General features: G+C 52.9%; 1 protein-coding gene across 1 annotated transcript in view; it reads right to left on the reverse strand.

The window, feature by feature from the left end:
- Positions 1–1253: 1253 nt before the first annotated feature.
- LOC124026064 (neogenin-like) overlaps positions 1254–15030 on the reverse strand; it is a 53073-nt gene continuing 39296 nt past the window's right edge. Inside the window, exons 4-5 of the mRNA XM_046339238.1 lie at positions 1879–2033; positions 1254–1560 (exon numbers count right to left, since the gene is read on the reverse strand). Of these exons, the coding sequence (XP_046195194.1) occupies positions 1399–1560; positions 1879–2033 (317 nt within the window). The 3' untranslated portion in view covers positions 1254–1398. The remainder of the gene's footprint in view (positions 1561–1878; positions 2034–15030) is intronic.

Raw genomic sequence — 15030 nt, forward strand, 5'->3', positions numbered from 1 at the left:
CTTTGTTTCTGTCCCTACCTCTCCCTCCCTGGAGGTTTTGGGTTGTCTTTGTTTCTGTCCCTACCTCTCCCTCTCCCTGGAGGTTTTGATTGTCTTTGTTTCTGTCCCTACCTCTCCCTCTCCCTGGAGGTTTTGGATTGTCTTTGTTTCTGTCCCTACCTCTCCCTCTCCCTGGAGGTTTTGGATTGTCTTTGTTTCTGTCCCCTACCTCTCCCTTTGTTTCTGTCCCTACCTCTCCCTGGAGGTTTTGGATTGTCTTTGTTTCTGTCCCTACCTCTCCCTCTCCTGGAGGTTTTGGATTGTCTTTGTTTCTGTCCCTACCTCCCTCTCCCTGGAGGTTTTGGATTGTCTTTGTTTCTGTTCCCCTACCTCTCCCTGGAGGTTTTGGATTGTCTTTGTTTCTGTCCCTACCCTCTCTCCTGGAGGTTTTGGGTTGTCTTTGTTTCTGTCCCTACCTCTCCCTGGAGGTTTTGGATTGTCTTTGTTTCTGTCCCTACCTCTCCCTCTCCCTGGAGGTTTTGGATTGTCTTTGTTTCTGTCCCTACCTCTCCCTCTCCCTGGAGGTTTTGGATTGTCTTTGTTTCTGTCCCTACCTCTCCCTCTCCCTGGAGGTTTTGGATTGTCTTTGTTTCTGTCCCTACCTCTCCCTCTCCCTGGAGGTTTTGGATTGTCTTTGTTTCTGTCCCTACCTCTCCCTCTCCCTGGAGGTTTTGGATTGTCTTTGTTTCTGTCCCTACCTCTCCCTGGAGGTTTTGGATTGTCTTTGTTTCTGTTCCTACCTCTCCCTGGAGGTTTTGGATTGTCTTTGTTTCTGTTCCTACCTCTCCCTGGAGGTTTTGGATTGTCTTTGTTTCTGTCCCTACCTCTCCCTCTCCCTGGAGGTTTTGGATTGTCTTTGTTTCTGTCCCTACCTCTCCCTGGAGGTTTTGGATTGTCTTTGTTTCTGTCCCTACCTCTCCCTCTCCCTGGAGGTTTTGGATTGTCTTTGTTTCTGTCCCTACCTCTCCCTCTCCCTGGAGGTTTTGGATTGTCTTTGTTTCTGTCCCTACCTCTCCCTGGAGGTTTTGGATTGTCTTTGTTTCTGTCCCTACCTCTCCCTGGAGGTTTTGGATTGTCTTTGTTTCTGTCCCTACCTCTCCCTGGAGGTTTTGGGTTGTCTTTTTTTCTGTCCCTACCTCTCCCTGGACGTTTTGGGTCGTCTTTGTTCTTGTCCCACTGTCTTTGCTCATCATACTCTTTGGGCATGCTTCTTAGATTTGCTCAATATTCCCATTGTCTACTGTATTCTAGGCTCTACTTATGTCCAGTGTCCAGCCATGTGTTTGAGTAAATCTGATGTACCCCAAAACACCCATCAATACTACTACAACCAAGCTCCCCAAGATCGAACACTGGCTTCTATCTAGAACCCTGTCCATTCGGTTCCCCTCCCAACATACCGTGCTCTAGGATGATGAGCTGAGCGCTGGACTGCATGTTCCCTGCATCGTTCTCTGCCAGACACTGGTAGAAGCCCTCGTCAGACTTGACCAGACCCAGCACCTGCAGGTTGTGGTCATTCTGCGGGTCAGAGAGAGAGAGAGAGACAGAGATCGAGAGAGAGAGAGAGAGGTCAATAACATCAGGTGGTGGAGAGAGGGGGAAATAGGTCAATGTCTCGAGGTGGAGACTGTGTGAGATCAATATGGTGATTGACCGACCACTCGTAAATCAAAGACAACATCAGTTGAGCATCTAGCTGAAGTTATGCTTGTTAAAGCGATTGGTTAAGAGGTATCAGACTGTAGAAAGTCACTAGAAGTTCCCCTCAGTAAAGATCAGAAGCTGAACTACAGGTTTTACGTCACACATCCTAATGACATTTTACAACAAACTTACAATGATTTTGAAGTAGTCGCTGGGAATGACAGCGTCTCCATTTTTGACCCATTTGACGGTGGGGGCGGGGGAACCTGTGACCTCACACTGAAACATGATGTCCATGGACTCGTGGGCGTAGATGTTGGCCGGCCTCTTCAGGAACTCCGGAGGAACTGCAACATACAGCAGGGGAGAGGTGTGTCAGAGTGTCTGTGTGTGTGTGGGGATGTCAGAGTGTCTGTGTGTGTGTGGGGATGTCAGAGTGTGTGTGTGTGTGTGTGTGGGGATGTCAGAGTGTCTGTGTGTGTGTGTGGGGATGTCAGAGTGTCTGTGTGTGTGTGTGGGGATGTCAGAGTGTCTGTGTGGGGATGTCAGAGTGTCTGTGTGGGGATGTCAGAGTGTCTGTGTGGGGATGTCAGAGTGTCTGTGTGTGTGTGGGGATGTCAGAGTGTCTGTGTGTGTGTGGGGATGTCAGAGTGTCTGTGTGGGGATGTCAGAGTGGCTGTGTGTGTGTGTGGGGATGTCAGAGTGTCTGTGTGTGTGTGTGGGGATGTCAGAGTGTCTGTGTGTGTGTGGGGATGTCAGAGTGTCTGTGTGTCTGTGTGGGGATGTCAGAGTGTCTGTGTGTGTGTGTGGGGATGTCAGAGTGTCTGTGTGTGTGTGGGGATGTCAGAGTGTCTGTGTGTGTGTGGGGATGTCAGAGTGTCTGTGTGGGGATGTCAGAGTGTCTGTGTGGGGGATGTCAGAGTGTCTGTGTGTGTGTGTGGGGATGTCAGAGTGTCTGTGTGTGTGTGTGGGGATGTCAGAGTGTCTGTGTGTGTGTGGGGATGTCAGAGTGTCTGTGTGTGTGTGTGGGGATGTCAGAGTGTCTGTGTGTGTGTGTGGGGATGTCAGAGTGTCTGTGTGTGTGTGTGGGATGTCAGAGTGTCTGTGTGTGTGTGTGGGGATGTCAGAGTGTCTGTGTGTGTGTGTGGGGATGTCAGAGTGTCTGTGTGTGTGGGGATGTCAGAGTGTCTGTGTGTGTGTGTGTGTGGGGATGTCAGAGTGTCTGTGTGTGTGTGTGTGTGGGGATGTCAGAGTGTCTCTGTGTGTGTGTGTGTGTGGGGATGTCAGAGTGTGTGTGTGTGTGGGGGGATGTCAGAGTGTCTGTGTGTGTGGGGGGATGTCAGAGTGTCTGTGTGTGTGTGGGGATGTCAGAGTGTCTGTGTGTGTGTGGGGATGTCAGAGTGTCTGTGTGGGGATGTCAGAGTGTCTGTGTGTGTGTGGGGATGTCAGAGTGTCTGTGTGTGTGTGTGGGGATGTCAGAGTGTCTGTGTGTGTGTGTGGGGATGTCAGAGTGTCTGTGTGTGTGTGTGGGGATGTCAGAGTGTCTGTGTGTGTGTGTGGGGATGTCAGAGTGTCTGTGTGTGTGTGTGGGGATGTCAGAGTGTCTGTGTGTGTGTGTGGGGATGTCAGAGTGTCTGTGTGTGTGTGTGTGTGGGGATGTCAGAGTGTCTGTGTGTGTGTGTGTGTGGGGATGTCAGAGTGTCTCTGTGTGTGTGTGTGTGTGGGGATGTCAGAGTGTGTGTGTGTGTGGGGGGATGTCAGAGTGTCTGTGTGTGTGGGGGATGTCAGAGTGTCTGTGTGTGTGTGGGGATGTCAGAGTGTCTGTGTGTGTGTGGGGATGTCAGAGTGTCTGTGTGTGTGTGGGGATGTCAGAGTGTCTGTGTGTGTGTGGGGATGTCAGAGTGTCTGTGTGTGTGTGGGGATGTCAGAGTGTCTGTGTGTGTGTGTGGGGATGTCAGAGTGTCTGTGTGTGTGTGTGGGGATGTCAGAGTGTCTGTGTGTGTGTGTGGGGATGTCAGAGTGTCTGTGTGTGTGTGGGGATGTCAGAGTGTCTGTGTGTGTGTGGGGGATGTCAGAGTGTCTGTGTGTGTGTGGGGATGTCAGAGTGTCTGTGTGTGTGTGGGGATGTCAGAGTGTCTGTGTGTGTGTGATGTCAGAGTGTCTGTGTGTGTGTGGGATGTCAGAGTGTCTGTGTGTGTGTGGGGATGTCAGAGTGTCTGTGTGTGTGTGGGATGTCAGAGTGTCTGTGTGTGTGGGGGGATGTCAGAGTGTCTGTGTGGGGATGTCAGAGTGTCTGTGTGGGGATGTCAGAGTGTCTGTGTGGGGATGTCAGAGTGTCTGTGTGTGTGTGGGGATGTCAGAGTGTCTGTGTGTGTGTGGGGATGTCAGAGTGTCTGTGTGTGTGTGGGGATGTCAGAGTGTGTGTGTGGGGATGTCAGAGTGTCTGTGTGGGGATGTCAGAGTGTCTGTGTGTGTGTGGGGATGTCAGAGTGTCTGTGTGTGTGTGTGGGGGGATGTCAGAGTGTCTGTGTGGGGATGTCAGAGTGTCTGTGTGTGTGTGGGGATGTCAGAGTGTCTGTGTGTGTGTGGGGATGTCAGAGTGTCTGTGTGTGTGTGGGGATGTCAGAGTGTCTGTGTGTGTGTGGGGATGTCAGAGTGTCTGTGTGTGTGTGGGGATGTCAGAGTGTCTGTGTGTGTGTGTGGGGATGTCAGAGTGTCTGTGTGTGTGTGGGGATGTCAGAGTGTCTGTGTGTGTGTGTGGGGATGTCAGAGTGTCTGTGTGTGTGTGTGGGGATGTCAGAGTGTCTGTGTGTGTGTGTGGGGATGTCAGAGTGTCTGTGTGTGTGTGTGGGGATGTCAGAGTGTCTGTGTGTGTGTGTGGGGATGTCAGAGTGTCTGTGTGTGTGTGTGGGGATGTCAGAGTGTCTGTGTGTGTGTGTGGGGATGTCAGAGTGTCTGTGTGTGTGTGTGTGGATGTCAGGGATGTCTGTGTCTGTGTGTGTGTGTGGGATGTCAGAGTGTCTGTGTGTGTGTGTGGGGGATGTCAGAGTGTCTGTGTGTGTGGGGATGTCAGAGTGTCTGTGTGTGTGTGGGGATGTCAGAGTGTCTGTGTGTGTGTGTGTGGGGATGTCAGAGTGTCTGTGTGTGTGTGTGGGGATGTCAGAGTGTCTGTGTGTGTGTGGGGATGTCAGAGTGTCTGTGTGTGTGTGGGGATGTCAGAGTGTCTGTGTGTGTGTGGGGATGTCAGAGTGTCTGTGTGTGTGTGTGTGGGGATGTCAGAGTGTGTGTGTGTGTGTGTGGGGATGTCAGAGTGTGTGTGTGTGTGTGTGGGGATGTCAGAGTGTCTGTGTGTGTGGGGATGTCAGAGTGTCTGTGTGTGTGTGGGGATGTCAGAGTGTCTGTGTGTGTGTGGGGATGTCAGAGTGTCTGTGTGTGTGTGTGGGGATGTCAGAGTGTCTGTGTGTGTGTGTGGGGATGTCAGAGTGTCTGTGTGTGTGTGGGGATGTCAGAGTGTCTGTGTGTGTGTGGGGGATGTCAGAGTGTCTGTGTGTGTGTGGGGGGGATGTCAGAGTGTCTGTGTGTGTGTGTGGGGATGTCAGAGTGTCTGTGTGTGGGGATGTCAGAGTGTCTGTGTGTGGGATGTCAGAGTGTCTGTGTGTGTGTGTGGGGATGTCAGAGTGTCTGTGTGTGTGTGGGGGATGTCAGAGTGTCTGTGTGTGTGTGTGGGGATGTCAGAGTGTCTGTGTGTGTGTGGGGATGTCAGAGTGTCTGTGTGGGGATGTCAGAGTGTCTGTGTGGGATGTCAGAGTGTCTGTGTGGGGATGTCAGAGTGTCTGTGTGTGTGTGGGGATGTCAGAGTGTCTGTGTGTGTGTGGGGGATGTCAGAGTGTCTGTGTGGGGATGTCAGAGTGGCTGTGTGTGTGTGTGGGGATGTCAGAGTGTCTGTGTGTGTGTGGGGATGTCAGAGTGTCTGTGTGTGTGTGGGGATGTCAGAGTGTCTGTGTGTGTGTGGGGATGTCAGAGTGTCTGTGTGTGTGTGTGGGGATGTCAGAGTGTCTGTGTGTGTGTGGGGATGTCAGAGTGTCTGTGTGTGTGTGGGGATGTCAGAGTGTCTGTGTGGGGATGTCAGAGTGTCTGTGTGGGGATGTCAGAGTGTCTGTGTGTGTGTGTGGGGATGTCAGAGTGTCTGTGTGTGTGTGTGGGGATGTCAGAGTGTCTGTGTGTGTGTGTGGGGATGTCAGAGTGTCTGTGTGTGTGTGTGGGGATGTCAGAGTGTCTGTGTGTGTGTGTGGGGATGTCAGAGTGTCTGTGTGTGTGTGTGGGGATGTCAGAGTGTCTGTGTGTGTGTGGGGTCTGATGTCAGAGTGTCTGTGTGTGTGTGGGGATGTCAGAGTGTCTGTGTGTGTGTGGGGATGTCAGAGTGTCTGTGTGTGTGTGTGTGTGGGGATGTCAGAGTGTCTGTGTGTGTGTGTGTGGGGATGTCAGAGTGTCTCTGTGTGTGTGTGTGGGGATGGGATGTCAGAGTGTCTGTGTGTGTGTGGGGATGTCAGAGTGTCTGTGTGTGTGTGGGGATGTCAGAGTGTCTGTGTGTGTGGGGGATGTCAGAGTGTCTGTGTGTGTGTGGGGATGTCAGAGTGTCTGTGTGTGTGTGGGGATGTCAGAGTGTCTGTGTGTGTGGATGTCAGAGTGTCTGTGTGTGTGTGGGGATGTCAGAGTGTCTGTGTGTGTGTGTGGGGATGTCAGAGTGTCTGTGTGTGTGTGTGGGGATGTCAGAGTGTCTGTGTGTGTGTGTGGGGATGTCAGAGTGTCTGTGTGTGTGTGTGGGGGATGTCAGAGTGTCTGTGTGTGTGTGGGGATGTCAGAGTGTCTGTGTGTGTGTGTGGGGATGTCAGAGTGTCTGTGTGTGTGTGTGGGGATGTCAGAGTGTCTGTGTGTGTGTGTGTGGGGATGTCAGAGTGTCTCTGTGTGTGTGTGTGTGGGGGATGTCAGAGTGTCTGTGTGTGTGTGGGGGGATGTCAGAGTGTCTGTGTGTGTGGGGATGTCAGAGTGTCTGTGTGTGTGGGGATGTCAGAGTGTCTGTGTGTGTGTGGGGATGTCAGAGTGTCTGTGTGTGTGTGGGGATGTCAGAGTGTCTGTGTGTGTGTGGGGATGTCAGAGTGTCTGTGTGTGTGTGGGGATGTCAGAGTGTCTGTGTGTGTGGGGGATGTCAGAGTGTCTGTGTGTGTGTGGGGATGTCAGAGTGTCTGTGTGTGTGTGGGGATGTCAGAGTGTCTGTGTGTGTGTGGGGATGTCAGAGTGTCTGTGTGTGTGTGGGGATGTCAGAGTGTCTGTGTGTGTGTGGGGGGATGTCAGAGTGTCTGTGTGTGTGTGGGGATGTCAGAGTGTCTGTGTGTGTGTGTGGGGATGTCAGAGTGTCTGTGTGTGTGTGTGGGGATGTCAGAGTGTCTGTGTGTGTGTGTGGGGATGTCAGAGTGTCTGTGTGTGTGTGGGGATGTCAGAGTGTCTGTGTGTGTGTGGGGATGTCAGAGTGTCTGTGTGTGTGTGGGGATGTCAGAGTGTCTGTGTGGGGATGTCAGAGTGTCTGTGTGGGGATGTCAGAGTGTCTGTGTGGGGATGTCAGAGTGTCTGTGTGTGTGTGGGGATGTCAGAGTGTCTGTGTGTGTGTGGGGATGTCAGAGTGTCTGTGTGTGTGTGGGGATGTCAGAGTGTCTGTGTGGGGATGTCAGAGTGTCTGTGTGTGTGTGGGGATGTCAGAGTGTCTGTGTGGGGATGTCAGAGTGTCTGTGTGTGTGTGGGGATGTCAGAGTGTCTGTGTGTGTGTGGGGGGATGTCAGAGTGTCTGTGTGGGGATGTCAGAGTGTCTGTGTGTGTGTGGGGATGTCAGAGTGTCTGTGTGTGTGTGTGGGGATGTCAGAGTGTCTGTGTGTGTGGGGATGTCAGAGTGTCTGTGTGTGTGTGGGGATGTCAGAGTGTCTGTGTGTGTGGGGATGTCAGAGTGTCTGTGTGTGTGTGGGGATGTCAGAGTGTCTGTGTGTGTGTGGGGATGTCAGAGTGTCTGTGTGTGTGTGGGGGATGTCAGAGTGTCTGTGTGTGTGTGTGGGGATGTCAGAGTGTCTGTGTGTGTGTGGGGGATGTCAGAGTGTCTGTGTGTGTGTGTGTGGGGGATGTCAGAGTGTCTGTGTGTGTGTGTGGGGATGTCAGAGTGTCTGTGTGTGTGTGTGGGGGATGTCAGAGTGTCTGTGTGTGTGTGTGGGGATGTCAGAGTGTCTGTGTGTGTGTGTGGGGATGTCAGAGTGTCTGTGTGTGTGTGGGGGATGTCAGAGTGTCTGTGTGTGTGTGTGTGGGGATGTCAGAGTGTCTGTGTGTGTGTGTGGGATGTCAGAGTGTCTGTGTGTGTGTGTGGGGATGTCAGAGTGTCTGTGTGTGTGTGGGGGATGTCAGAGTGTCTGTGTGTGTGTGTGTGGGGATGTCAGAGTGTCTGTGTGTGTGTGTGGGGATGTCAGAGTGTCTGTGTGGGGATGTCAAAGTGTCTGTGTGTGTGGGGATGTCAGAGTGTCTGTGTGTGTGTGGGGATGTCAGAGTGTCTGTGTGTGTGTGGGGATGTCAGAGTGTCTGTGTGTGTGTGTGTGGGGATGTCAGAGTGTCTGTGTGTGTGTGTGGGGATGTCAGAGTGTCTGTGTGTGTGTGTGGGGATGTCAGAGTGTCTGTGTGTGTGTGTGGGGATGTCAGAGTGTCTGTGTGTGTGTGTGGGGATGTCAGAGTGTCTGTGTGTGTGTGTGGGGATGTCAGAGTGTCTGTGTGTGTGTGGGGATGTCAGAGTGTCTGTGTGTGTGTGTGTGGGGATGTCAGAGTGTCTGTGTGTGTGTGTGTGGGGATGTCAGAGTGTCTGTGTGTGTGTGTGGGGATGTCAGAGTGTCTGTGTGTGGGGATGTCAGAGTGTCTGTGTGTGGGGATGTCAGAGTGTCTGTGTGTGGGGATGTCAGAGTGTCTGTGTGTGTGTGTGGGGATGTCAGAGTGTCTGTGTGTGTGTGGGGATGTCAGAGTGTCTGTGTGTGTGTGGGGATGTCAGAGTGTCTGTGTGTGTGTGGGGATGTCAGAGTGTCTGTGTGTGTGTGTGGGGATGTCAGAGTGTCTGTGTGTGTGTGGGGATGTCAGAGTGTCTGTGTGTGTGTGGGGATGTCAGAGTGTCTGTGTGTGTGTGTGGGGATGTCAGAGTGTCTGTGTGTGTGTGGGGGATGTCAGAGTGTCTGTGTGTGTGTGGGGATGTCAGAGTGTCTGTGTGTGTGTGGGGATGTCAGAGTGTCTGTGTGTGTGTGGGGGATGTCAGAGTGTCTGTGTGTGTGGGGGGATGTCAGAGTGTCTGTGTGTGTGTGGGGATGTCAGAGTGTCTGTGTGTGTGTGGGGATGTCAGAGTGTCTGTGTGGGGATGTCAGAGTGTCTGTGTGTGGGATGTCAGAGTGTCTGTGTGTGTGGATGTCAGAGTGTCTGTGTGGGGATGTCAGAGTGTCTGTGTGGGGATGTCAGAGTGTCTGTGTGTGTGTGGGGATGTCAGAGTGTCTGTGTGTGTGTGGGGATGTCAGAGTGTCTGTGTGGGGATGTCAGAGTGTCTGTGTGGGTGTGGGGATGTCAGAGTGTCTGTGTGTGTGTGGGGATGTCAGAGTGTCTGTGTGTGTGTGGGGATGTCAGAGTGTCTGTGTGTGTGTGGGGATGTCAGAGTGTCTGTGTGGGGATGTCAGAGTGTCTGTGTGGGGATGTCAGAGTGTCTGTGTGGGGATGTCAGAGTGTCTGTGTGTGTGGGGGGATGTCAGAGTGTCTGTGTGTGTGTGGGGATGTCAGAGTGTCTGTGTGTGTGTGGGGATGTCAGAGTGTCTGTGTGGGGATGTCAGAGTGTCTGTGTGGGGATGTCAGAGTGTCTGTGTGGGGATGTCAGAGTGTCTGTGTGTGTGTGGGGATGTCAGAGTGTCTGTGTGTGTGTGGGGATGTCAGAGTGTCTGTGTGTGTGTGTGGGGATGTCAGAGTGTCTGTGTGTGTGTGTGTGGGGATGTCAGAGTGTCTGTGTGTGTGTGTGGGGATGTCAGAGTGTCTGTGTGTGTGTGGGGATGTCAGAGTGTCTGTGTGTGTGTGGGGATGTCAGAGTTTCTGTGTGTGTGTGGGGATGTCAGAGTGTCTGTGTGTGTGTGTGTGGGGATGTCAGAGTGTCTGTGTGTGTGTGGGGATGTCAGAGTGTCTGTGTGTGTGTGTGGGGATGTCAGAGTGTCTGTGTGTGTGTGGGGATGTCAGAGTGTCTGTGTGGGGATGTCAGAGTGTCTGTGTGGGGATGTCAGAGTGTCTGTGTGTGGGGATGTCAGAGTGTCTGTGTGTGTGTGGGGATGTCAGAGTGTCTGTGTGTGTGTGGGGATGTCAGAGTGTCTGTGTGTGTGTGTGGGGATGTCAGAGTGTCTGTGTGTGTGTGTGGGGATGTCAGAGTGTCTGTGTGTGTGGGGATGTCAGAGTGTCTGTGTGTGTGTGTGTGTGTGTGGGGATGTCAGAGTGTCTGTGTGTGTGTGTGTGTGTGGGGATGTCAGAGTGTGTGTGTGTGTGTGGGGATGTCAGAGTGTCTGTGTGTGTGGGGGATGTCAGAGTGTCTGTGTGTGTGTGGGGATGTCAGAGTGTCTGTGTGTGTGTGGGGATGTCAGAGTGTCTGTGTGTGTGTGTGGGGATGTCAGAGTGTCTGTGTGTGTGTGGGGATGTCAGAGTGTCTGTGTGTGTGTGGGGATGTCAGAGTGTCTGTGTGTGTGTGGGGGATGTCAGAGTGTCTGTGTGTGTGTGGGGATGTCAGAGTGTCTGTGTGTGTGGGGGGATGTCAGAGTGTCTGTGTGTGTGTGGGGATGTCAGAGTGTCTGTGTGTGTGTGTGGGGATGTCAGAGTGTCTGTGTGTGTGTGTGGGGATGTCAGAGTGTCTGTGTGTGTGTGGGGATGTCAGAGTGTCTGTGTGTGTGTGGGGATGTCAGAGTGTCTGTGTGTGTGTGGGGATGTCAGAGTGTCTGTGTGGGGATGTCAGAGTGTCTGTGTGTGTGTGGGGATGTCAGAGTGTCTGTGTGTGTGTGGGGATGTCAGAGTGTCTGTGTGTGTGTGTGGGGGGGTCAGAGTGTCTGTGTGTGTGTGTGTGGGGATGTCAGAGTGTCTGTGTGTGTGTGGGGATGTCAGAGTGTCTGTGTGTGTGTGGGGATGTCAGAGTGTCTGTGTGGGGATGTCAGAGTGTCTGTGTGTGTGTGGGGATGTCAGAGTGTCTGTGGGGGTGGGGATGTCAGAGTGTCTGTGGGGGTGGGGATGTCAGAGTGTCTGTGTGTGTGTGGGGATGTCAGAGTGTCTGTGTTTGTGGGGATGTCAGAGTGTCTGTGGGGATGTCAGAGTGTCTGTGTGTGTGTGGGGATGTCAGAGTGCCTGTGTGTGTGTGGGGATGTCAGAGTGTCTGTGTGTGTGTGGGGATGTCAGAGTGTCTGTGTGTGTGTGGGGATGTCAGAGTGTCTGTGTGTGAGTGGGGATGTCAGAGTGTCTGTGTGTGTGTGGGGATGTCAGAGTGTCTGTGTGTGTGTGTGTGTGTGTGTCAGTGTGTGTGTGTGTGTGTGTGTGTGTGTGTGTGTGTGTGTGTGTGTGTGTGTGTGTGTGTGTGTGTGTGTGTGTGGGGTGCATGAGTGTGTGGGGGGTGCATGCGTGTGTATGGGGGGTGCATGCGTGTGTGTGGGGGTGCATACGTGTGTGTGGGGGGCGTGCAAGTGTGTGGGGGTGCATGCGTGTGTGTGTGTGGGGGGTGCATGAGTGTGTGTGGGGGTGCATGCGTGTGTATGGGGGTGCATGCGTGTGTGTGGGGGGGTGCATACGTGTGTGTGTGTGCGCGTGAGTGTGTGGGGGGGTGCGTGCGTGTGTGTGTGGGGGGGTGCGTGGTTGTGTTTCTGTGGGTGTGCCTGTGTGGGGGTATCCCCGGGTCTCTCCTCTTTTCAGTTCGCTGCAGCTAGTGACTGGAACGAGCTGCAACAAACACTCAAACTGGACAGTTTAATCTCAATCTCTCATTCACAGACTCCATCATGGACACCCTTACTGATAGGCTGCTTTGTGTGATGTGTTGTCTCAACCTTCTTGCCCATTGTGCTGTTGTCTGTGCCCAATGTTTGTACCATGTTTTGTCCTGCTGCCATGTTGTGTTGCTACCATGTTGTTGCCGTGTGTTGCTACCACGCTATGTTGTTGTATTAGGTCTCTACGATATGTTGTCTCTTGCCATGATGTGTTTAGTACAATGATTATTGTTTTTTTAATCCCAGCCCCGTCCCCAAAGGCCCTCATTGTAAATACAAATTTGTTCTTAACTGACTTGCCCAGTTAAATAAAGGTTCATTAAAATAAATAAATAAAACGGTGTGTGTGGGTGTGTAGAACGGTCTACTGAGAAATAATTTAATGTGAGATGACCTATCATGTTCTCCTCTTGTAATGTGAAGGGTAACGCTCCATAACAGGCTGTTAAACAACACTGTAGCGTGTTCCCAGCTGCAGGCTGTGATAGAACAGTTAGTGAGAACTGGAAAATCAAATGGAATCACATAACATCACGGTTCACTGAAAACATGGACGGTCGAGACGGAGGAAGAGACAACGCAGGGACTCATAGCTAAATCCCATCGCCTATAGTACCCAGTCTCTCTCCATTTCAGCTCCGCCCAGTCTCTCTCCATTTCACCTCCGCCCAGTCTCTCTCCATTTCAGCTCCGCCCAGTCCCTCTCCATTTCAGCTCCGCCCAGTCTCTCTCCATTTCACCTCCGCCCAGTCCCTCTCCATTTCACCTCCGCCCAGTCCCTCTCCATTTCACCTCCGCCCAGTCCCTCTCCATTTCAGCTCCGCCCAGTCTTTCTCCATTTCAGCTCCGCCCAGTCGCTTTCCATTTCAGCTCCGCCCAGTCGCTTTCCATTTCAGCTCCGCCCAGTCTCTTTCCATTTCAGCTCCGCCCAGTCTCTTTCCATTTCAGCTCCGCCCAGTCTCTTTCCATTTCAGCTCCGCCCAGTCTCTTTCGATTTCAGCTCCGCCCAGTCTCTCTCCATTTCAGCTCCGCCCAGTCCCTCTCCATTTCACCTCCGTTGCCCAGTCCCTCTCCATTTCACCTCCGTTGCCCAGTCCCTCTCCATTTCACCTCCGTTGCCCAGTCCCTTTCCATTTCAACTCCGCCCAGTCCCTTTCCATTTCAGCTCCGCCCAGTCTCTTTCCATTTCAGCTCCGCCCAGTCTCTCTCCATTTCAGCTCCGCCCAGTCCCTCTCCATTTCAGCTCCGCCCAGTCCCTTTCCATTTCAGCTCCGCCCAGTCCCTTTCCATTTCAGCTCCGCCCAGTCCCTTTCCATTTCAGCTCCGCCCAGTCCTTTCCATTTCAGCTCCGCCCAGTCCCTTTCCATTTCAGCTCCGCCCAGTCCCTTTCCATTTCAGCTCCGCCCAGTCCCTTTCCATTTCAGCTCCGCCCAGTCCCTTTCCATTTCAGCTCCGCCCAGTCCCTTTCCATTTCAGCTCCGCCCAGTCCCTTTCCATTTCAGCTCCGCCCAGTCCCTTTCCATTTCAGCTCCAGCCAGTCTCTTTCCATTTCAGCTCCAGTCCCTTTCCATTTCAGCTCCGCCCAGTCTCTTTCCATTTCAGCTCCAGCCAGTCTCTTTCCATTTCAGCTCCAGCCAGTCTCTTTCCATTTCAGCTCCGCCCAGTCTCTTTCCATTTCAGCTCCGCCCAGTCTCTTTCGATTTCAGCTCCGCCCAGTCTCTTTCGATTTCACCTCCGTTGCCCAGTCCCTCTCCATTTCACCTCCGTTGCCCAGTCCCTCTCCATTTCACCTCCGTTGCCCAGTCCCTCTCCATTTCACCTCCGTTGCCCAGTCCCTCTCCATTTCACCTCCGTTGCCCAGTCCCTCTCCATTTCACCTCCGTTGCCCAGTCCCTCTCCATTTCACCTCCGTTGCCCAGTCCCTCTCCATTTCACCTCCGCCCCAGTCCCTTTCGATTTCAGCTCCGCCCAGTCCCTCTCCATTTCACCTCCGCCCAGTCCCTCTCCATTTCACCTCCGTTGCCCAGTCCCTCTCCATTTCACCTCCGTTGCCCAGTCCCTTTTCACCTCCGTTGCCCAGTCCCTCTTTCATTTCACCTCCCATTGCCCAGTCCCTTCCATTTCAACTCCGCCCAGTCCCTTTCCATTTCAACTCCGCCCCCAGTCCCTTTCCATTTCAACTCCGCCCAGTCCCTTTCCATTTCAACTCCGCCCAGTCCCTTTCCATTTCAACTCCGCCCAGTCCCTTTCCATTTCAACTCCGCCCAGTCCCTTTCCATTTCAACTCCGCCCAGTCCCTTTCCATTTCAGCTCCGCCCAGTCCCTTTCCATTTCAGCTCCGCCCAGTCCCTTTCCATTTCAGCTCCGCCCAGTCCCTTTCCATTTCAGCTCCGCCCAGTCCCTTTCCATTTCAGCTCCGCCCAGTCCCTTTCCATTTCAGCTCCGCCCAGTCCCTTTCCATTTCAGCTCCAGCCAGTCTCTTTCCATTTCAGCTCCAGCCAGTCTCTTTCCATTTCAGCTCCAGCCAGTCCCTTTCCATTTCAGCTCCAGCCAGTCCCTTTCCATTTCAGCTCCAGCCAGTCTCTTTCCATTTCAGCTCCGCCCAGTCCCTTTCCATTTCAGCTCCGCCCAGTCCCTTTCCATTTCAGCTCCGCCCAGTCCCTTTCCATTTCAGCTCCGCCCAGTCCCTTTCCATTTCAGCTCCAGCCAGTCTCTTTCCATTTCAGCTCCAGCCAGTCTCTTTCCATTTCAGCTCCGCCCAGTCCCTTTCCATTTCAGCTCCAGCCAGTCTCTTTCCATTTCAGCTCCAGCCAGTCTCTTTCCATTTCAGCTCCAGCCAGTCTCTTTCCATTTCAGCTCCAGCCAGTCTCTTTCCATTTCAGCTCCAGCCAGTCTCTTTCCATTTCAGCTCCAGCCAGTCTCTTTCCATTTCAGCTCCAGCCAGTCTCTTTCCATTTCAGCTCCAGCCAGTCTCTTTCCATTTCAGCTCCAGCCAGTCTCTTTCCATTTCAGCTCCAGCCAGTCTCTTTCCATTTCAGCTCCAGCCAGTCTCTTTCCATTTCAGCTCCAGCCAGTCTCTTTCCATTTCAGCTCCAGCCAGTCTCTTTCCATTTCAGCTCCAGCCAGTCTCTTTCCATTTCAGCTCCAGCCAGTCTCTTTCCATTTCAGCTCCAGCCAGTCTCTTTCCATTTCAGCTCCAGCCAGTCTCTTTCCATCCTTACTTGCCAGTGAAGGTAGAACAAACTATTTGAAAACGGAACAACTTTGGCTTCAACTTCCCCTGAAC

The sequence above is a fragment of the Oncorhynchus gorbuscha genome, unplaced genomic scaffold (genome assembly GCF_021184085.1).
Source record: "Oncorhynchus gorbuscha isolate QuinsamMale2020 ecotype Even-year unplaced genomic scaffold, OgorEven_v1.0 Un_scaffold_2547, whole genome shotgun sequence".
NCBI lineage: Eukaryota > Metazoa > Chordata > Actinopteri > Salmoniformes > Salmonidae > Oncorhynchus > Oncorhynchus gorbuscha.